We start from the raw sequence: 21,552 nt of genomic DNA, 5'->3' as shown, positions 1-21,552 counted from the left end.
AAGGACACCAGCCATCAGATTTAGGGCCACCCTAAACACACCTAATTACGCCCTCAGAAACCCTGTTTCCAAATAAGGTCACAGTCACGGGCATCCTGGGTCAGGAATTAACTCTTTTCATGGGGACACAACCCAACCGACTACAGGCACCAGCTCCGTGGGCTTTGCCGAAACTCCGCGGAAAGACGCAGCCGTCTGGCACGGCAGAAGGCTTGTGTGGTCTGGATAATAAACGTGGGTCCTTCCACAGGATTAAGATTATTTTAGGGCCATCTGGGTGACTCAGTGGGTAAAGGGTCTGACTTGAGCTCAGGTCATGATCTTGCTGTTCATGGGTTCAAGCCCCACGTCGGGCCCTGTGCTGACAGCTCAGAGCCTGGAGCTGCTTCCGATTCTGTCTCCCTCTCTCTGCCCCTCCCTTGCTCACATTCTGTCTCTGTCTCTCTCTCTCTCTCTCAAAAATAAAAGTTAAAGGGGCGCCTGGGTGGCTTAGTCGGTTGAGCGTCCGACTTTCGCTTAGGTCATGATCTTGCAGTTCGTGGGTTCGAGCCCTGCGTCGGGCTCTGTGCTGACTGCCAGCTCAGAGCCTGGAGCCAATTTCAGAGTCTGTATCTCCCTCTCTCTCTGACCCTCCCCTGCTCATGCTGTCTCTCTCTCTCTCCTAGAAATAAATAAAAACTATTTAAAAAAATAAATAAATAAAAAAATAAAAGTTAAAAAAATTTTTTTAAATTATTTTAAAGCTGGAGGGAGGGGGACAGGTTCTCTGCCAGCATCAGTAGCTGAATTTACAAAGGATAGACAGATCTACACAGAGAAATTTTCTTATTATTTTTTAAAGTTTATTTTTGAGAGAGGGAGAGACAGAGTGTGAGCGGGGGAGGGGCAGACAGAGGGAGACACAGAATCCGAAACAGGCTCCAGGCTCCGAGCTGTCAGCACAGAGCCTGACGCGGGGCTCGAACTCACGAACCGTGAGATTATGACCTGAGCCAAAGTCAGACGCTCAACCAACTGAGCCCCCCAGGCGCCCCAGAAGAGATTTTATACAAATAATCACACGTCAGTCAGGAAAAAGTTTGCTGTTTGCTCCAGGAAAGCCCAGGGTAGCCCAGCTCCGGGCAGGCTTTCTAGGAAAGATGGGGGTCCCTGCCACACTGATGGGGACACCCACTCCCCACATTAGGACACAGAGCACCCTGACCCACGAGGAGGCCTCGCTGAGTGTGGGGCCTTGCAGGGACTTGGCCACCGAGCCTGGTGGCACCGGGGACCCTGCCATGGTGACTTCAGACTGCAGAGGAGGCCAGAGGGAGCCATCACAGGGGACCTGGCCCCGCTTCACCCCCACCCCCCACCCCCAGGACAGGTCAGGAGCAGCCTAGGCCAAAACGCTTCCCTTCCGCCCTCTCCTCTGCCTTCCCCGTCCCCATCACCAGAGTCCTGCAGCAAGCCACGTCCCGTGCCTTGTGCCGGGCACTGTCCCACAGACCTGCTTATCACCGAAGGCATTCCGTTTGTGGTGAGGAGGGGAGAACAGGAGAGAGAAATAACGCCAGGAGGTCCGGTTCCGAGCGGCAGTGGCTACTCAAGTGCCTGACACACGCCAGGCCTTCACTCTGCTCTGCAGTTAAATCCTGATGGTCCCTTGGAAGATGGGGAAGTTAAGGATCGGAGAGCTCAGACCATCTCCCCAACGTCACACAGCGAGAATCAGGGCCTGGGCTCAAAACAGCTCTCGGCAAGCGGCCGCGCCACACTGTCTCCTGCACCGTCACCTCCGGGGATGGAGACAAACGCCCACATGAGCCACGATCTCGGGATAGCAGGGGCCTCCTGACCACCTTGGACGCTGACGTCTCAAACTTGCGTTCTCTGACACGGCAGCCACGCAACACACCCGGCAGCAGGCACTCCCGGGGGGCCCGTCTGAACGGGGACGTGTCCTGAGCGTACGATGCACGTCAGGTTTCGAAGATCTCGTGTGAGAAAAATAACGTACATAGTCTCGTCCATGAGCTGTGTATAGATTACAGGTTGCAAGGGTGGCATTTTGGATGTCACGGCTTAAATACAGATGTCACAGGTTAAATAATGTAAATTTCACCTGTTACTTTTTGCTCAGGAGGGCCGCTGGCAACATTAAAAAGGCACACGTGGCTCGCGTCTGTGGCACGTTTTCATCGATGGTGCCACATTCTGAGGACATGGCTTCCAGGGTACCCATGAGGTCCCCTCCGTGCCAGCCAGGAAGGGGGGAGAACTTGCTCCCCTGGGGAGCCAGCACTGCGGACAAAGCGGGTTGGCCAGGGCACTGTAACAAAGTAGCACGGCCCAGGCGGAGCCCCAAGTCCCCAGGCGGAGCCCCAAGTCCAGGATCCGGGGGCCGTCTCTGCTGTTCCCTGCTTCCAGAAGCATCACCTAACTCTGCCTTCTCCTCCCCGGGTACATCTGCACCAAAGCTCATTTCCTTTTTTTTTTTTAATTAAAAAAAATTTTTTTTTAACGTTTATTTATTTTTGAGACAGAGAGAGACAGAGCACAAGCTGGCAGAGAGGGAGACACAGAATCCAAAGCAGGTTCCAGGCTCCTAGCTGTCAGCATAGAGCCCGACGCAGGGCTCAAACCCATGGACTGCAAGATCATGACCTGAGCTGAAGTTGGAAGCCTAACAGACTGAGCTCCCCAGGCGCCCCCCAAAGCTCATTTCCTAAGCGCTGAGGCACGTGGATCAGGGCCCAGCCTGATATGAGTCGGGAGTCAGTGCTACACAGCCATGCACCACACACACAACTGCCTGACTGCCACGGTGCTGGCGGCGCCGCAACCCCATCGGCCTGCTGAAGGCGCCACACCAGCCAACACGGTCATGAGCCCCAGTCCCGTGGGCCCCGGCTGGTGGGCCAAGGCCCAGAGGGGGCTTACCCAGCCCCGTGTCTTCTGGCCCCAAATTCCCAACTCCTTCCATGCAGCTGACCATACCAGTCTTTCCTCTTTTATTTATATTAAGCTCTAATTATAAATCAATTACAAATTTAGTAAGTTCATAATTTAGTAACATATATATTAATTTTAAACTTAGCTGAATTCATAATTTAATTCTATTATATATTATATGGATACAAAACTAAAATGTCACTTAGGTTTTTTTTGAGATTTTTTTATCTTGAGAGACAGACCACGTGTGCACGTGCACACACTTCATGGGGGAGGGGCGGGGAGAGAGGGAGAGAGTCCCAAGCAGGATCCACACTGTCAGCAGAGCCCAATGGGGGCTTGAACTAATTGTGACATCATGACCTGAGCCGATCAAGAGTCAAGACGCTAAACCGACCGAGCCCCCCAGGCACCCCAACAAATGGTCTCCTGAGATGAACGCTGCTCTGCAGCTCTTCCTTCAACAGCACCGTGTGTAGGGGTGTGGGGCTCTGCCTCGCCCCTTACCCACCCAGAGCATCCCAGCTCGTGTGCTTCGCCACCAGGACGCTCTGATATGGAGACACATAGCTTGGTTTCATTCTCTACAACGGCCAATGAGGTCATGATATGCATCCCTGGATCTGCTCCCTGGGAGAAGGTTCTGGAAGCCGACCTCCAGGTTCACAGGTGCAGCTCTGGGAGAGAATCCTGGCGCGGAGGGCCCGCCAGAGCGGATGGGGCTTGCGCGCCCTGCGACTTGGCTGGTCTCTTAGTTTGAGAAGGGTGTGTAGGGGCTGGGGAACAACCGGGCGGCTGCCCCCTGGGGCCCTGGGTGGCGGGGGCTGGGCAGACAGGCTTCGAGGACATGATCGGTTGAGTAGGCGAGGCTACTCGAGGAAGGAAATGCAGACTCAGGGACAGGGCGCTGAGGGGCCTGGGAGGAGAAACATGAGGAGACCGGGGCCCGGGGCACCTGGCCAGAACGTGTCACCACCAGCGAGCCCCAGGGGGTCCGCGTGCACAGCGAGCTCTTTCTCCAAGAAGGTCCGGGAGCAGAGCCTTCCTCGGCTGTGACGGCAGGGGTGGAAAGTGCGTGCACACGCGGGACAGGCAGAGTCCCCGTGCAGAGGCTCAGGGGGCTGTTGTGACACACGCACAGAATAAAATACGACGGAGCCACTGGGAGTCACGGATTCTATTTATTAACACGAGTCGTTCACAGCAAGGACTGCACAAAGGTACGGGTCACAGAGCACCGTGTGGGAGGGGACCCCGTCTGCGCCCGACCGTCACATACAACCCACGTGCTGACTATGGACAGACACGCACGCGGGCTGTGGGGACGGGGTCTGAGCTACCCCAGAGCGGACGGAGGAGACGATTTCCGGCAGCTTTTACGAGAAGCGTTTACGATTTTTACAAAAACACCAAAGCCGTCACATTTTTAATTTAAAAAACAGCAAACGACAAAATTATTTTTACCAAGACACTTTGAAGTCGTTCGGCACACCTTGGTTTTCTCCCCGACGACAACATGGACGCCACCACCGAGACTAGAACCACCTCCGACCTGCCCACACAACCTCCCCTGTAGCCAGGAAGGTGATGGGGCACGAAGGCCCCTCCCCTGGATCGGGCAGAAGTCCCGCCCCTTCTTTCTCATGTGGTCGGTCATTCCAGAAGGCGGTCTTCACACCACTCTTCAGGAAAAGGTTCGTGCCCAGGAGCAGAAGGGAGGGAATCTTCAGTCACCCCAAATACAGGCACCTATGGGTCCTGGTGTGTGGCTTCCTCCTTCTGGGGTCACCTGCTCAGCGCCCTCAGCCCGGCGTGCTCACAGGGCGGCGTCCGGCATCACAGCATCTAGAACTTTCTGCACACTCCCCAAGCATCAGACGCCCATCAGCGCCCCAATCAGGCCTTCAGCAGGGCCACCTTGTGTTCCGGAACAGAACCTTCGCTGATGTTGTAGGGCTGGGTCCCTGGCTCCTGCCTCAGGTACTTCTCTGCAGAAGAAACGAGGTTTGCAAGCACTAAGAAGGAGGAAGCAAGGAAGGGTCGCTTCACAGAATGGGCTCAAAGGCTGGCACCTCAGCCCGGTGCACAGGGAGCCGGGGTCCCCCTGGCTGGCACCTCCACCCCCAGGCAGGCTTCCCGCTACGTCCCTGATCGGAGCCTCCTCATTTCCCACGCCCTCAGAACCCTTCCCCCGTGCCGGGCGGCCCCCTGCCCGGGCCCGGCCACAGCTGTCCCATCCGCGTCCTGGGGGTCAGCTGTTTCCAGCCAACGACACGGAAGGGTCTCAGACGCCGCGCTGAGCCAAACAAACCAGACGAGGAAAGAGCCCTTATGAGCCCCTTTATGTCAAGTTCTCCAACAGGCAAAGCTGGCCAACGGTGGAAGAAATCAGAAAAGCGGCCAACTCTGGTGGGTGAGAGTCGTGGAGAGGGGCTGAGGGAACCTTCTGGAATGACAGAAGCGTTCCCCATCTCAACTGTGGACATCTGGCTGTATCCACCCATCAGGCCTCAGGCTGCACGTTTAAGGTCTGTGTGTTCACTGAACGTAGACTGTGCCTTCATTCAAAACACGCCCCTAAAATAAATCCCCAGAACAAAACGGACCCCGACTCTGCGGCCCACGCTCCCCACCCCTGGACTTGTGCGTCTGACCCTCCGATTCCAGGGTTTCTGCCCCGACCCCGCAGGCGGGGGGCACGCGGGGCGGACGCGGCTCTCGGAGGCTCCGCCGCACCCACCTGCGTCTTCCAGCGTGGAGAAGTGCTGGACGCCCTTCAGGCCGGCAGACAGCAGGACGCGGAGAACGGGCACCTGCGGGGCGGGCAGACCTGAGCTCCGGGCGGGGCTGTTCCCGTCTCCGCACGCGGGCACACGCGGTCTGGAGCAGGGCCCCAGGCCCAGTGCCACCGGCCACGTCGCTGCCCCCCCGCAGTGTCCAGGGAGTTGCACCTTCACCTCCACTCGGGGAGACGGAGGGAAGAGACCGGGCCTCCCGGCTACGCTAGAAGAGGAACAGGTGTGAGTGGATGCTCTACGAGAGACGCAGAAGCGAGCTCTCCGGAAACGACGAGGAACGTGATAGGTGCGACAAAGCTCTGGAGCCAGGTGCCCGGGCCTGTGCCACCCTGGGCAGCTCACTCAGCCTTGCGGGGACGGGAGCAGCGCCGACCTCACGGGCAGGTTTGAGAGTGAGAAGGGCCGCCCGTCGCGACACCCACCTGCAGGCCGACGAAGGCGAGGGTGACGCCGTGCCTGTGGAAGTCCCCCAGGAGGTCCCCGAGCCCCAGCACCACGGTGTAGTCGATGCTGCAGACGTGGGTACAGTCCAGCACCGCGCAGCGCGGGGGCGACACTGTGGAAACAGTGGTCAGCGGGTCAGCGCCAGGGGGCACGGGGGGCCGCGACGGGGAGGGTTGGTCCACACAGAAGGCGGCCATCCAGGGACGGAGCAGCAGTTCCCTTTAGAGGACAGGCCCCTCCTCCTAAGTACTGACTCTGGGAAGCAAGGTTGCTCTTTAGGAACAAACGTTGGGTAACAGCTCCCCACCCCCCTGGAGAGAGATGGCGGGCACCCACCCAAGGCACCCTGAGACCCCCTGGGCCTGAGGGGATGAGCTCCCCAACAGCCAAGGACGGGGCCCCGGAGTCTTGCGGGAGCAGACGGGGCACAGGGAAGGTGGCAGGCAGCCAGCGGGCACCGCAGCCCACGCACCTTCCAGAGCCCGGCTCAGTATCGCCTCCCGGACGGCTTCGATGGCTGGGAAGTGCAGGCCGCTGGCCGGCTGCAGGACCAGCACCGGGCCCTCGGACACCTGGGGACACAGCAGGGGACAGCCAGCACGTCCCGGAGCCAAGTCCAGCCCGGCAGTTCCGAGAGGGCAGCCCCTCCAGCAGGAGGCCCCAACCCAGGCCAACAGAACAGAGTGGGGAGCACAGGCGGCGGGCCCTCACCCCTACCCTCGGCTTCACCTGCCGGGATGGGGGAGCACAGGCGGCGGGCCCTCACCCCTACCCTCGGCTTCACATTCCGGGATGGGGGAGCACAGCCGGTGGGCCCTCACCCCTACCCTCGGCTTCACCTGCCGGGATGGGGGAGCACAGCCGGTGGGCCCTCACCCCTACCCTCGGCTTCACATTCCGGGATGGGGGAGCACAGCCGGCGGGCCCTCACCCCACCCACGCCCTCACGAGCAGGACAGCTCTGTGGCTCTCGGCGGGAGGCTGACACCCATTCACCACGTGAATGGTCACTGGGTGGTGCCACGGGCCACGGTCGCACGGAAACAGTGCAGGCCCCCTGAGGGCGGCAGAGCCCGGCGTGGGCGGGCCAGGCGGGCCGGTACCTGCATGTTGGGTCTGGCCACGGAGTGCAGGAGAAGCAGGGCGGAGAGCAGGGCCCCGGCCAGGATGCCGTACTGCACCTCCCAGAAGCACAGCAGGAAGGTCACGCTGAGGGGCAGCAGGTCCAGCCCTGGAGGGAGGGGTGCAACTGAGGGCGGCCCCCGCAACAAGCCTGGCTCCGGCGAGCCCGAGCCCCAGAGGGACGGGCACGGGCCGCGGGCCACACCGGCTGGGACGTGCCAGGGGCAAGACAGCCGTCCCTGCCTGGCTGGGGGCCACGAAGACCTGACGGCCGGGCCCAGGACGCTGCCTTCTGGGAGGTGGTCAGCCGTGGGCGCTTGTCAGGGGCCTGAGGAAGGGACGCGGGGAGTCCTTGGGCAGCACACGCGGCTCCTCTGAGCCGCAGGAGGAAGGGTCCTGGGGCAGGAGGGAGGGCTTGGGGGTCAGCCTAGGATGCGACCCTGACACGTGTCACTGAGACGAGGCCCCGCCTCCCTGGGCCTCCCTCCGTGTGGGCGGAGACACCTGTGGGCCCACACAGGTGCCCCCGACGGCCACGCGTCCCAGGCTGTCCCAAAGATGGCGGCGGTGACACAGCAAAGAACTGGTGCGTGTGACGCGTGCTAAAGTCACCAATGACGCTCGGGGACAGACGGGAGGAAGCAGGTGAGCCCCGTAAATCCCTCTCCCGCTTCAACCAACAAAACAAACGCTTGAGCGCTTGTTCCGTCGAAGGCACCGGAGGCTCCAGGGAGCCCTGAGAAGGGCCGGGGCCGCGGGAGTCACCCTGAAGTCCCTCGTGTGTCCCCGGCTAGGCCAGGCTTGTGGCTGGGAAGGCAGAGGAGGAGAGGGAGGAGAGAGGGAAGAGGGAGGAGGGGGAGAGGGGAGAACAGGAGAGGAGGGACGGAAGGAGGGGAGAGGAGGGACAGAGAAGACAGAGGAGGAAAGGAGGGGACGGGAGAGGGAGAGATGGAGAGAAAGGAGGGGGCAGGGGGGAGGGGAAAGGAGAAAGGAGGGATGAAGGGGAAGAGAGTAGGGGAGAGGAGGAGGGAAGAGACAGGGATAGGAGAGAACAAGGAGGGGGGAAGGGAGGAGGGGGAGGGGAGGAAGGGGAGGAGAAAGGATGGAGAGAGAAGAATGGGAATGGGGGAGGGGGAGCGAGGGTGGAGGTGAGGGGAAGCGGGGGGGGGGGGGGGGGGGGGGGGGGGGGGGGGGGGGGGGGGAGGGGAGCAGGGGCGCCCGGTAGGTTGCAGACGCCCTCAGCACCGCATGGAGCAGGTCTGGGGCGCTCTCCGGCCTCCTGACCCACGGCCAGCAGGGTCCCGGAAGACGGTGGGGGAGAATCCAGGGCGCGTGCGTGTGACAGGCGAGGGCACACGTACTCTTGACACGCCAGAGCGTCCCGAAGACCCCGGTGTCGAACAGCGGGGCCACGGCCATGATGATGACGGCGGCCAGGGCGGACTTGGGGATGTAGTAGAACAGCGAGGTCAGGTAGTCCAGCGACAGCAGCACCAGCACTCCTGTGGGGGCGCAGGGCGTCACGGGGACCCCAGCCCCACCCGCCCGCACTCCCGGCTCAGTGGGGGGTGCTCACCTGTCACCAGGCCCCCCGCTGGGGTGCACACCCCCGACTGCGCGTTCACAGCCGTCCTGGAAGGAAACACGGACAGCCCCGTGGCTGAGGGGCCCTGGGCCAGGAAGGGGACTTCAGGGCCCTGTGGACACGGGCACCTAAGTGGGGACGCGGAGGGGCAGCCGACCCCGCAGCGGGGGAGGGGGGATAACCGCGCCAGCCTGTGGCATTGTGTCACGGCAGCGCAGCCAGAACCGTCACTTGTGTTCACAGCTACGCGGACGTGCCGGTGACATCGAGCGGAGGAACGTCCCTCTCTGCACACGCATCACCTACATGTGCGCGGGAACAGAAAGAGGCCTGGAGAGAGACGCCGCGTGCAAGACAGCGAGCCTCCTCCCGGAAGGGGGACAGGAAGGTAACTTTGCGGCTTCCCTTTCCCTGTTGCCTGTTTGGAAAGCTGGGTTCAGACCCGCATCCCAGGAAAAGGCTCCTCTGCCCAGGGACTCGGCCGGGACCCACATTTCCCTCTGCCACCGCGAGGGCCACAAAGGAAGGGCCCCCTGACTTCGGCTCTCGATCACCCGACGGCGACCTGTGCCCACCCTTGGGATACGGCAGTCGGTCGCTCACGGCCAGGGAAAGCCTGCGTCCTCCTCCCCTTTGCGGCGCCGGGCAGGGGCTTCACTCCTCAAACACTCACTGGCTTCTCCGGTGCCCATCACATGCAAGGCACTGTGCCAGGCGGGGGCACAAAACCTGTGACCTTGAGGGACAGGTCACGTCACAGAAGGGAGTGGGAAGACAGACTGAACACGGAGGTTTTATCTCACAAACAGCCCAGGGCCTGCAGGCTGCCCGCTTCGTTCCACGCGCTCATTCACCTGCCAGTAGCTGACTCGGCCCCACGTGACTCCTATTTGTGGGGGAGCACGTGGACTGTGCCCTGTGGCACCCCTTGGTTTAGGGGTGTCGCAAGGTCCAGTACTCAGACGGGGCCAGGCCAGCCATGCTGGGGCTGCGGGCGCTGCTGACCGACGCCCCCACTTCTTCCAGCACAGGTCACTCTCTGCCCTGCCCCCCACCCCCGCCTTGCAGGGTCCCTCGGCGACAGCACACGAGGAGGCTGTGACCCGCGCCCCATTTCTCCACGCACAGCGTGATGCTTCCCATCCCTTTTAGGAACGCGCCCTGGTACGAGATGCGGGAATGTCTGGGGGGTAAACCGCGGCACCAGCGATCAGGGAAACCCAGGTGAGATGGTGCAGGGTGGTAGTCGCCCTCAGTCCTGCCCCCCACGGACGCCGCTGATCTAGGGATGCGGCTGCCACAGGCCAACTTCTGCCCCAGAGGAGAACAGAGTGGCATCGAGATGTGGGCAGGGGCCCGACAGGCTCTTTGAGCGCATTGTGGACCCTCTGGCCTGGGCTGGGGCCTTCCCCACCCAAGGCACAGAGAAGGAAGGGCGTGGTCACTCACCGCCCAAAGCTGCCTGTGACCGGGTAGGAGGAGACGAAGGAGCCCAGCACGTTGGTCAGGCCTGGGGAGAAAACGGAAGGAAGAGGTTCATCCGAGAGCGAGAGGGATACCAAACAGACGGGAGGGATCCCCCGAGGTGTCCTATGTCCGTGTCTCCGTGTCTGTCACAGGAAGGAAACACAAATCACGACCTTTGCCAAGTTCACTGAGGTTGACCCTAACTTTAAAATAACTCTGGCCCCGGCCTTACCCTGGTGAACTGAACATGCCTTTTCTAATGGGCCCAGAGGCCCACGTGCCCAGAGGTCAGCTGCCCACCTCCTCCGTCAAATCCACAATCCTTTCGTGAGATGACCAGCTGGGGCACAAGGTCATGGCTGGTAAGTGCTCCTGCCCTGTGACACTGACCCACCCACACCTGAGACACGGGCTGGGACCTACAAACGGAGGTAAGTCATCAGCCCACGTGTACATCACCCACGTGGCGAGCCCCAGGACCTGCACAGACACCACAATCCCACACAGTCCACAAGGCCATGCTGGGCTCACAAGTTCAAGTACCTGCCTGTGACACCGCTCAGGGTGGAGCCCACTCAGAACCAGGCCCTCCTGGCTCCCACAGCCGGCGCACGCCCCGAGAGCAAGGCCAGACATCAATGGACGTGGCAAAGGCAGTGCGCTGACTGCACGTGGTCACTCTCTTTCCCATGGCCCCTTGAGTCTCAGATCAGAGACATGACCGCGTGGTGTGGGCGTTCCACGGTGCCATCCACCATGAGCTCTGAGAGGGGTCTCCCAAAGTCCCCGTGACCCATCCTGGAGCCCCACACCACGTGCGGTCAGGAAACTCAGTGGCTCAAGCCCAAAATGCTGCTGCGAAGTGAAGTAGCACTGGTGGGAGGGGGCGTGGGGGGTTCCCGTGGACCCCCTGGTAGACCCCCTGGGAAGGCACCTACTGGTGCTGCCCAGTCAGACCCGTGCCCGCCTCACAAGGGGCAGGAAGGAAAGACAGACAAGCCTGAGGTCCACAAATTAAAAACAGTAATGTAACTAAATTTAAGATTCGTGCCATGCCCTCAAAATGAATCATCAAGGAGGCCAGATTCATGGAGACAAAACAAAAATCCACAACACCTGGCACAGACCCATCCAATAGCGGGGTCTAGCCAGGTGTTCACTGATCTACCTGCCCAGCCTGCAGGGTGGTCACGGGTGGGGGCAGATAGGGTCCTGGAGCTCTACCTGCCCATGCTCCTCCGCGATCTGACCCCAGAGGGGAACATTCCTGGCATTCCTTGACCCAGAGTGAGGCGGCTACAGACCTCAGGGTCTGGTACACAGCAAGCATTCAATAAGTGTCAGTCAGAACGGACACCAGAGGCCAGCTGCCTACTCCGTGTGACCACACACAGAACCGTCTGGGGACTGGCCCGACTCTGGGCCACCTCTGCTGTGTGTACCTCCCCACGACAGTCACCACGGTCTGCGCAGCCCAAGTGAGATGCACAGATGCACACTCAGGGCTCGGGAGGGCCGCCGCGGGGGTCTTACCGATGGACAGCAGCTCCTGGTTGGCGTCGATGCGGTAATTATTCTGAGAAGCTACAGAGAGAGAATAAAAACACAGTCACTACATACACGACGCCACTGAGTCAACGTCCGTCAGATAAAAACCTAGATCATAAACATCTACCCACCGCATCACCTGTTATGTAAACGTAAGCGTGTAAACACGTATATAAAACGTGTGCAAACACACACGCGTAGGTGTCTGCATGTGTCTCACAAGACAGAGCAGAGACAGACGGGAAAGCGCAAACAGCAGCTAACCGGGTGGCGTACGAGTCTCCACTTCCTGCGTTTCGTATGACAACACATGCTGCTCTCATGAGAAGGGGCAATTCTGAAGCTAAAACCTCTCTGATCACAAGTGAGGGGCACAGGGAGGGAGGGCGCAGACGAGGCGCTCACCCCCAGGTAAGCCAGCGGGCACCGGGGGTACAAGCAGCCCCAGGTCCGAGGTGGCGGCCGGCACGCATTTCCACGAAGGGCCAGCTGGGAACGTTTCAGGCTCTGCCGGCCACGCTGTCAGAAGGACCCAGCACATGTCACAGCCGGAAGCTGCGTGGGAACTCGCATCACGCGGGCATGACCGCGTCCAGGAGCGCCTTTTCTTACATGAACACCGAGATCATGAATTTCACGTGCTTTTCACGTGTCACGAAATCCTAATCTTTAGAATTTTCACACACTTAAGAACGGAACAGCCACTCTCAGGCCACGCGCAGCAGCGTGGGTTCTCCAAGCCCATTTCAGGAATGACAAGCGTTCCGGTCAGGACAGGACATCAGCTGACTTCGAAAGAAAAGTTTTGTTTTTTTAATTTTTTTAATGTTTATTTTTGAGAAAGAGAGAGGGAGAGAACGAGCAGGGGAATTTGAAGCAGCTGTCAGCACAGAGTCTGACATGGGGCTCGAACTCACGAACCATGAGATCATGGCCTGAACCAAAGACAGACGCTTAACCAACTGGGCCCCCGAGGTGCCCCAGAAAACAAAGTTTTAAAGTGAGGCAAGAGGCATAAATTCCATGAGATGCAGACTCCAAAATGCCCCCAAACCTCCCCCATGCCAGAGAAAGGTAATCAGGAAAACAAGAGCCGTACAAGCAAGATCTGATCAGAACGTGGCCTCAAACAGCCACTGGCCTTTGGAAGAGTGTTTGACAAGACTCTCCTCGGAAGAGGCTGCTGGCACTCAGGACGGGGAAACGACATCCCCGGACACCCAGAGCCGATCTACGGAGCTACAGCGGCGCACGCGCCGTTCCCAGGTTTCATCTTTAGAACCAACCTACACCCCGGCGCGAGAGCTTAACGGCACAGAACGACATGAAAACGCCGTCCACACGGACAACACAAAGCTGGACGTCCCGAAGGGAGGGGACAGGATAAGGACCAGCAGCCTCAGCTCAGAGGGAGGAACGAGAGGGAGATTTAAGTAGATTAAGGTTTCTGGGCCTCCCTGGGGGCAAGGAGGGGACAGGCCAGCTCTGCTCAGCCAACTGGAAGGAGCACATTGTTAACATTTTTTCTTTAAATTGTTTTTACTTATTTATTTATTTTTTAGAGAGCCAGTGAGCATGAGCAGGGAGGGGCAGAGGAAGAGGGAGTGAGCCTGAGCAGGGAGAAGGAGGGAGAGACAGATGGGGAGGGAGAGAGGAAGGAGAGAGAGGGAGAGAAACTTAAGCAAGCTCCACGCTGAGCAAAGAGCCTGACACGGGGCTCAAACCCACGACCATGAGATCATAACCTGAGCTGAACACAAGTGACAGGCACTCAACTGACTGAGCCACCCAGGCGCCCGACGCTGTTAAACTTTTAGGAGTTTTGCGAATTTGCCATCAAACACAAGCATTACTATCTATTATGTGAAAATGTTCAATCAAATTATACTAAAAATAAAGATATACTTAAAACTCCTCCCTTCCTGATTTTCCTAGAATGAGGTCGGGTCACTGCAAACACAAGGTGGGGGCGTGGCTACCACACAACTCATCACTAGAGGCAAACTCCCAGTTCTGCTGGGAGCCAGCTGGGTGGGGAATGCTTCTGCCAAAGAAAAGGCAAAGGCAAAATGCAGGGCCTTCTCTCTCTGGAGAGCAGGCTCCCAGGCGTTAGCAGCCACCCCTGGATGAGGTGTTTCATTGCGAATCCACTTTCACTATAAACTTGCTGCTTAAAGCACAAACGTGTACCACGTGGATAAAAATTCAAGCTGCGAAAAATCAAAGCAGAGAACAGAAAGCCCAAGGGCAGGCAAGCGAGTCAGGCTCCGGGGCAGCACCTGGGAGGCATGGGCGGCGGACACCTTACCGAAGGACTTGGCCACGGCGATGCTCTCCAGGAGACCCATCAGGGGCACCACGGCCAGCCCAGCCCCCATGTCCTGAGAGAGGAGAGAGAGGCCGTAAGTGACCCTCGGTCTGAGGAAGGAGCGCAGGGTCTGAGCGGGCAGTGACCCGTCCTTCAGCGGTGGGGCCGTGAGCTCACACAGGCAGGAAGGCAACTCCGTACAGCGCGTGCACAGAGCAGGACACGCCTCTGGGCTCAGGGCAGGAAAATGAAGGTGGTGTTCTCTGAGCTTGTGCCCGATCTGGAACTCCTGCACGTCCGTCCCTGCACCCAGAGGCGCTCTGCCCTGAGGACTCAGGGGCCCCGGCTGGGCTCGGAGCTCCTTGTTATGAAGCAAACGCATCAGGGCTCAGCCCCAGGCCCAAGGCCGCCACGGCTCAGCCCAGCAGGCCTGGGTCCCCATCTCCACCCACCTGTACCAGCTCGCTGAAGGAAACGGTCCCGTTGGCCGTGGTCACCGAGAAGGGCGGGAGGCGGACTGGAGGGAGCCCCTCGGCCGTCTGCCCGGTTAGAACAAAAGGCTGGTATCCCGTCACCTCGAAGGAGTACGCAACCAGGGCGGCGAAGGAGACCACCAGCGCATTGCGAGCTAGGAGAGAACAGGACCCGTCGGGGACACCTGGCTCCTCTGAGCAATGGGGGTGACTGCATCCCACCCCAGCCACGACCCCAGACGCTCCCGCCTGGGAAGCAGCACGGGCACCAGCGGCCGGGGTACGGGCACCAGCGGCCAGGGTACAGGCACCAGCAAACGCTAGATGGCAGGTCAGGTGAACGGTGACATGCAGGGCCCTCAAGTGTCACCCACCGGTTCACCCTGGCCTCACCCCTCAGGCCTTGCCTGGGCTGTGCTGGCTGCTTAAATGGGGGCGCTACCTCTTCCCGGAATATGAGCCCCATTGTCCAGCCAGCTCAAAAGCCTGTGCCACGTTGCTACGCTGACGCTGCTGTCTTAACTACAATCGCTCCAGCCGTCTAGAACCTTCCACGGCTCTGTGACCCACTGTGTGACGGCAACCAGGCCCACAGCCGCACGCCTCGGACAGAGCCAGGTGGTCTATTAGCATTTCTCCCCCGGGGCCTGGCAGGCTTCCTGGCTGCAGCATCGCTGTCATTTTGGACCAGATCACTCTTTGCCACAGGAGGCTGTGCACGGCAGACATTCGGGGCCACCCTGGCCTCTCCCCACCCGGTCTCCAGAACTTGCCAAACCTCCCGGGGTGGGGGGCAGGGTCGAAATCACCCTTGGTTCACATCTCTTGCTACGAAAAGGTGCTCTCCGCCCTGACTGCCAATCAGAGCTACCCTGGGTTTAATATCCTGGTGCCCAAGTCATGCCCAGACCAGAGACAGGAGGATCCCCCCCGCCGTGTGCAGGACACCCCTCACCTGTTGTGGCCGTCCAGACCAGCCCGTGGCTGAGCCGCACGCCCGGGGGCATCTCGGGATGGACGGGGGGCACGTGGTCCCGCATCAGCTTCAGCACCAGCAGCAGCACCATGCAGACCAGCCCCAGCACGGCGTCGCCCACCCTGTAGACAGACACTGGTCACACCCGGCCTGGGCACCCAACTCCCCCGGCGGGTGCCCCTTCAGCGGGAGACTCTCCTCTCTCGACTGTTCTTCCCACTGTCCGCTAAGACACATGCTTCTCTGTTCTATTTCAAAACTTTATTTAAGTTAGTGACCACGCAGGTCAGCGCAGGCCTGAGAGCAGAGGCCGGGGTCCCGGGGCAGTGGGGCGCGGGCTCACGGTTTCAGTCACAGTCACGAAGCTCTGGCCTTGACTGTTGCTGAAAGTTCTCCTCCGGGAAAAATTGCCTAAGGAGATCTGACCTATTGGTGTTCTTACCCTGCCTTCCCTCTGGGGGAGGCCCTTCGTCTGAAGAAGCCCTAGGACCCTCGGGCACCTGCACCCCCCCTGACCCGTCCCTTGGGCACCCACGCCCCAGCCCCCCCAGCCCTCGGGCACCCGCACCCCCGCCGCTCGTCCCTCGGGCGCCCGCACGTTCCTCGCTCCCCCATGGCCCGTGTTCTCCTCGCTGAACACAAACTGCTGCTCTTCCTCTGCGCGGGGCCCTCCCACTCCTAACCACCCAAGGCTCCGCGCAGGGGCCCGCGGGCCGGCTCTCGGGTCAGTGGGCGCACCGACTCCCCGAGGGCCCCACCGGATGCTGCTGCCTGAGCAGGTCTGCGCACAGCTGCGAGTCTGCATCCCTGACCAGCTGCCCCGTGACCCTGGGTGCCGCCCTGGGACCCCTGGGGGGGGGGGGGCTGGGAGAGGGCTTCCGGACACGGGGCAGGACCGTCAGGTACCTGGTGTCCCCGATGCTGCGGAAGGTGTGATACACCTGCAGGAAAAACTGCCTGGGGGTTCCCTGCAGACCCAGCAGGTTCTGTGCAGACAGACACGCAGGTTAGACAGCCCTCCCGCAGCACCCCGGCGCTGTACACCCAGAGCCCGCCCGCCAGGGCCCTGCTGGGGGCGCACCCCAAGGCCCTCTGTGGACCATGCACCCGCTCCCACAGCCCCCGCGGCAGATCTGCACTGTCCGTGGGGGAAGGAGATCAATGACACGTCTTGGTGAACAATTCTCCCTCGTGAGGAAAACCAGTCTGGCGATCTGAAGGCGGGGGGACCTGTTCTCGGGCGCGCTGGTCAAGGGTCTGGGGTCACTGCCTGCCCCGCCCCGCCCTACAGGCCCCACTGCCCTTGGCTCCATCCTGTCCCTCGTGCAGGGCACCCCAACCCCCACCCCCGCCACAACCCACACCCGGAAGCCCGCCCGCCCGCCAGCCAGGCAACACCTCCTGCCACAGGGAAAACCAGGTGGCGAGGGGCTCCTGGGAAGGGAGGGTGGGGTCCTTGGAGAAGAGAAGGGCCTCTACCCTGCGTTTAAGTTCTGTATCCACTTTAGACAAGATGGGGAGGGCTAGCGAGGAGGTTGAGGCCCAGACTCCCCGGTCAGGCTGCGAGGATCCCAAAACCTGCTGCACACAGCTCCACATGGGGGCAGTCACTGGGGTGCAGACACACGGGTTCGGGGACCTCGGGGGCTCCTCCCAGGGCAGGTTCAGGAGGACCCCCACTCCTGCCCCCGCTCCCCAGCCTAGGGCTCTTAAAAGACTATCATAACCTGCTCAAGGTGTTAAAGATTTGGGGGACCTGGCATCGCCAAGCACACGTACGTTAAGAAGCTGTCCTCTAGGGGCACCTGGGGGGGGGGGGCTCAGTCAGTTAAGCGTCTGACTCTGCGAAGCGAAGCTCACAATTTCATGGACTGTGAGTTCAAGCCCCACAGCGGGCTCCATGCTGACAGCACGAAGCCTGCTTGAGATTCTCATTCTATCTCTCTCTTTCTCCCTCCCTCTCTCTCTCCCCCCTCTCTCTCTTAAAATAAACAAACTATACAGGGGAAAAAAGCAGCTCTCTCTGTGTTACAGTCGCATAAAAGAACATTCTTGACACCGAAAAGGAAAGAGAGTGTTTCCAGAATAAAGGACAGACCGTCCCACGAAGCAGCACTTGCCAAGCTTCCCCGACATATGTGTGCGCAGGATACACAAACGTGTCCGCCCACACCTTCCCAAGCAGCCCCTCCTCTCTAGTGCGGATCACGATAAACCTGCCTCCCAGGAGCAGCCTGAGAACCAAACACAAGGTGGGGTTCGGCCCAGCACCTGGCACGTAGCAAGAGCACAAAAAGGGTGCGCTACCTTCCTCCGGCTCATGCTCTCCTGACCCGGTGCTGGGCCAGCCGGGAGCAGAGCCCGGCCATGGGATCCAGGCCTTAGAGACGCCAGGAGGTGACACCCAGGCAGGGGTGGGCCTTCCATCTCCCACGGGGTGGGGGGGGCGGGCTGCATTCCCACACCCGGGCTCAGCTCTCCTCTGCGCACCCCACTGAACACTCGTCTCCCTTCTACAAAGCACAGGGCTGGGCGACCGCAGCCCTAAGCAAACCATGCCCTTCAGGAACTTAAAACCCAGCGAAAGGACAACTAATGATGACCTCAGATAAAGAATGACAATTGGTTCGACTATTTCTTACAGTTGTGTTTAACAGAAATATAAAAAAGCATGGCATTGGAAAATACCAAATGGGCACCTGCGTTGCTAGATCAGTTGAGTGTTCAACTTTTTTTTTTTAATTTAATGTTTTATTTATTTCTGAGAGAGAGAGAGACAGTGTGAGCAAGGGAGGGTCAGAGAGAGGAGACACAGAATCTGAAGCAGGCCTCAGGCTCTGAGCTGTCAGCACAGAGCCTAATGCAGGGCTTGAATCCACGAACTGTGAGATCATGACCTGAGCTGAAGCCAGACGCTTAACCGACTGAGCCACCCAGGCGCCCCAGATGTCCAACTCTTGATTTCGGCTCTGGTCACGATCTCAGTTTGTGAGTTCGATCCCCGCATTAGGCTCTATGCTGACAGTACAGAGCCTGCTTGAGATCCTGTCTCCCCCTCTCTCTGCCCCTCTCCTGCTCACTCTCAACCTCTCTCTCACTCAAAAACAAAGAAACTTTAAAAATGTATACACACACACACCAGTAAGTTTTTAAAAATTAAAAACAAAAAAAAGACTCCACAGGAACTGGGAAAAAGAAAACTCCGGCGAGAGCAGACTGTCGTTACCCGTCAGTCCCCCAGGTTACTGAGCACGGTTCTACCGACACTCAGCATCTCCCCCGAGGGCTCATGGTATTGACGGAGACCCGCCAGAGCGACCGTGCTCTGAGCTCCGGAACAGCAAGACATCAGCTGGCCCACACGTATGGACCCCAGCCTCGGTCCTACTACCCGGGAGGTGCCCAGGGACGAGCTGCTGTGCCTACCTTGATCTGCCCGAAGCCAATGGTGATGGTGGCAGCCGACGTGAAACCTTTGATGACGGGGCAGGAGATGAAGTCCAGCAGAAAACCTGGCCAGCCCAGAAAGAACACTAAGCTGGTCCCAGCTCTGCCCAGTCCCGGAGGACGTGGCTGGATGCGGGCTGGGACAGGCGGGCTGGGCACACTGAGGCTAAGGACTGTGGGCACACGCCCTGTCTGGCCTGGTTTGGACCGTGGGGAAGAGAGGCTAGGGGCCGAGGCCCAGGCCCTTCTCCAAGTAGAACAGTGGAGGGCTGAGAGGACCCCCCCACACCCACAGGAAGAGCACTTGGAACGCAGAGAAGGAAAGGCGGAGGCCCAGCGCGTCCCCAGGAGGCAGGGGCCTGGGTACCCCCGGTAGGCAGGCCCGAGAGTCTTACCCAAGCGCAGGAAGCCCATGGCTAACTGGATGCAGCCGGACAGGAAGGCCAGCAGCACAGCATAGGCAGGCTCGTGGAAAGTGTAGAAGGAGACCAGGAGGGACATGATGGCCGTCGGGCCCAGTGTCACGTCCCGGGAGGTGCCCAATAAGAAATACACGAAGCATCCCATGAAGGCGGAGTAGAGGCCGTACTGGTGGGGGGAATGGCAATGAGCATCAAGAAAGCACATGGCAGGCCCACGGCGCCCTGCGGATGGGTGTCTGGGCACAGGATCTGCGGCGGGTGGCTGTCGTGTACTACGGGCGCCCCAGGGCACGGGCGGGGTGAAGCTCTCAGCCCATTAGCTGCCAGTGTGGACCTACCGAGCTGGGGGCCTCTTTCCCACCTGCTTCCCAGTTGGGCGCCCGCAGGGGTACAAAGGCCTGCGCCCTTATCTCAGCCTAGGAGTCTAAGAAAACGTTCTTACGGCCACCGTGAGTCATCCTGCTGTCCCATCAGGCAACCCAGCACCAGCTGAGCGCCTGTGAGTGTGACAAGAGCCGTTACAGGGGCGTGTGTCTGCCCCAAGGCAGTCACGCGCTGTAGACGGCACACCAAGCCTCCTGGGGCCCCACGGGGCTGGAGTTCTGGTGCCCTGCCTGTCTGGAGGGGACGCTACGCATTTCTCTTCGACTCCCGGGTGGGTAGGTGCTGAGGCCGGAGTGGGGGCAGACGTCTCACCTGGGGCGGGAGGCCAGCCACCTCGGCGTAGGCCAGCGCCTGCGGGATGACCGTGAGCCCGACGGAGAGCCCGGCGATGAAATCCATCTTCAGCCACTCCACAGAATAGTCTGGCAGCCAGGCCAGGACGGGCAGCCGCCGCTGCAGGGCTGCAGGGGAGCAGCAGCGGGCCTGGGGGGCCATGCTGGCTCCAGAGGGCCTGGTCTGGCCCAACGCCTTCACAGAGGAGGGCATACCTGGGGAGGGGGGGGTATGGAGGCGACACAGGCCAGCAGTCAGGATCTAGGCTTGGGAGGGTCCAGCCGCAGGGCAGGGTCCAGGGCAGTGAGGAGGGGGCGCATGGGCATCCTCTAGGGGACCTGAGCCAGATGGATTAAATCTGCCCCTTTCCTGCTCTCAAAGCCAACAACCAATACAGAGGGAGCCTCAACAAAAGACGTAGTGGCCCGCCCTGTCCCCTCCTCGCTGCCCTCCCTCAATGCCGCCTGCCCAAACCCTAGCCGCCTTCTCTCCACGGCCACTCGGCAGAAAGAATGGGATAAACGGTTTCTCAATGAGAGACCTAAGCACGAATTAGACTCCACGTCTCACTTCTTCCTCTTTCCTCGCCAAGCAATTTAACGGGAGCAGCGCGGGGACCAGCGGGGTCCAGGCGGCTCCCTCCCTCGTAGGGCGGGCGGCGTGCGGGTGGGGGGGCTGCGGCCTCGGGGGCCCCGCGGCTTTCCAAGTGCGCAGCACCGGCGGGCTCCGCCCACTACGGCGGACTGCGGCGCTGAGGTGGGGGTCTCGCGCCTCAAGGCCGCGCCTCACCCCCCCCACCTGTGGCATGCGCACCCCTAAAGGAGCTCCAGGAACTCCAGCGGGCGCTGAGAACGTTCGAGGCCCATTCGTTCATTCAGAACGCGCAGCACCCTCTACGGGCCTGGCGCCCCCCACCCCGCCGCGCGCAGAGCCGGCCCCGGACCACCCCGCACCCCCGGACCCGGACGCGCCCCGCCTCCCGCCCTCGAAGGCGCTTGCCCCGGACCCTGGGTCTTAGGATGGGCACCCCGCGCCTGCTGACCGTTCAGCAAGGCCGAGGGCGGCGGGGACCTGGCGGGGGACGCGGTGGGGAAGGGTCCCCGCGAGAGGAGCCCGCCACCTCCGGCCCCGAGCCTCCCCCGGCGACCCCAGCCCGTCCCCCGTGGCTCGCCCACCCCGCCCAGGCCCCGCTCCCCGCCCGCGACAAACTCACCTGGCGCCGCAGCTCGGGGTCTCCGACGTCTCCGCAGCCGGGTCCGCAGGAACCGCAGAGGGAGAGGGAAGGAGGAGCGAGAGCGGAGGGGCGGG

General features: G+C 60.6%; 1 protein-coding gene across 2 annotated transcripts; it reads right to left on the bottom strand.

Moving 5' to 3' along the window:
- Window positions 1-4,099: 4,099 nt before the first annotated feature.
- On the bottom strand, window positions 4,100-21,533 carry SLC26A11 (solute carrier family 26 member 11). 2 transcript variants are annotated; one of them, XM_039226484.1, is made up of 17 exons: window positions 21,458-21,533; window positions 20,224-20,459; window positions 19,501-19,693; window positions 19,085-19,170; window positions 16,565-16,644; window positions 15,638-15,780; window positions 14,662-14,837; window positions 14,210-14,282; window positions 11,887-11,937; window positions 10,336-10,396; window positions 8,878-8,933; window positions 8,663-8,803; window positions 7,283-7,410; window positions 6,652-6,751; window positions 6,158-6,291; window positions 5,678-5,750; window positions 4,100-4,925 (listed from the first exon to the last, which is right to left on the bottom strand). In XM_039226484.1, exons 2-17 carry the CDS (start codon window positions 20,455-20,457, stop codon window positions 4,834-4,836), a joined length of 1,821 nt encoding a protein of 606 aa, XP_039082415.1. In that variant the 5' UTR covers window positions 20,458-20,459; window positions 21,458-21,533; the 3' UTR covers window positions 4,100-4,833. The 2 variants fall into 2 exon arrangements, with proteins under 2 accessions (XP_039082415.1, XP_039082416.1); XM_039226485.1 differs by lacking the exon at window positions 8,878-8,933.
- Window positions 21,534-21,552: the final 19 nt, after the last annotated feature.

Source organism: Hyaena hyaena, unplaced genomic scaffold, assembly GCF_003009895.1.
Source record: "Hyaena hyaena isolate Hyena2069 unplaced genomic scaffold, ASM300989v1 scaffold_21, whole genome shotgun sequence".
Classification (NCBI taxonomy): Eukaryota; Metazoa; Chordata; class Mammalia; order Carnivora; family Hyaenidae; genus Hyaena; species Hyaena hyaena.
This window is presented reverse-complemented; position numbering and strand designations above follow the sequence as displayed.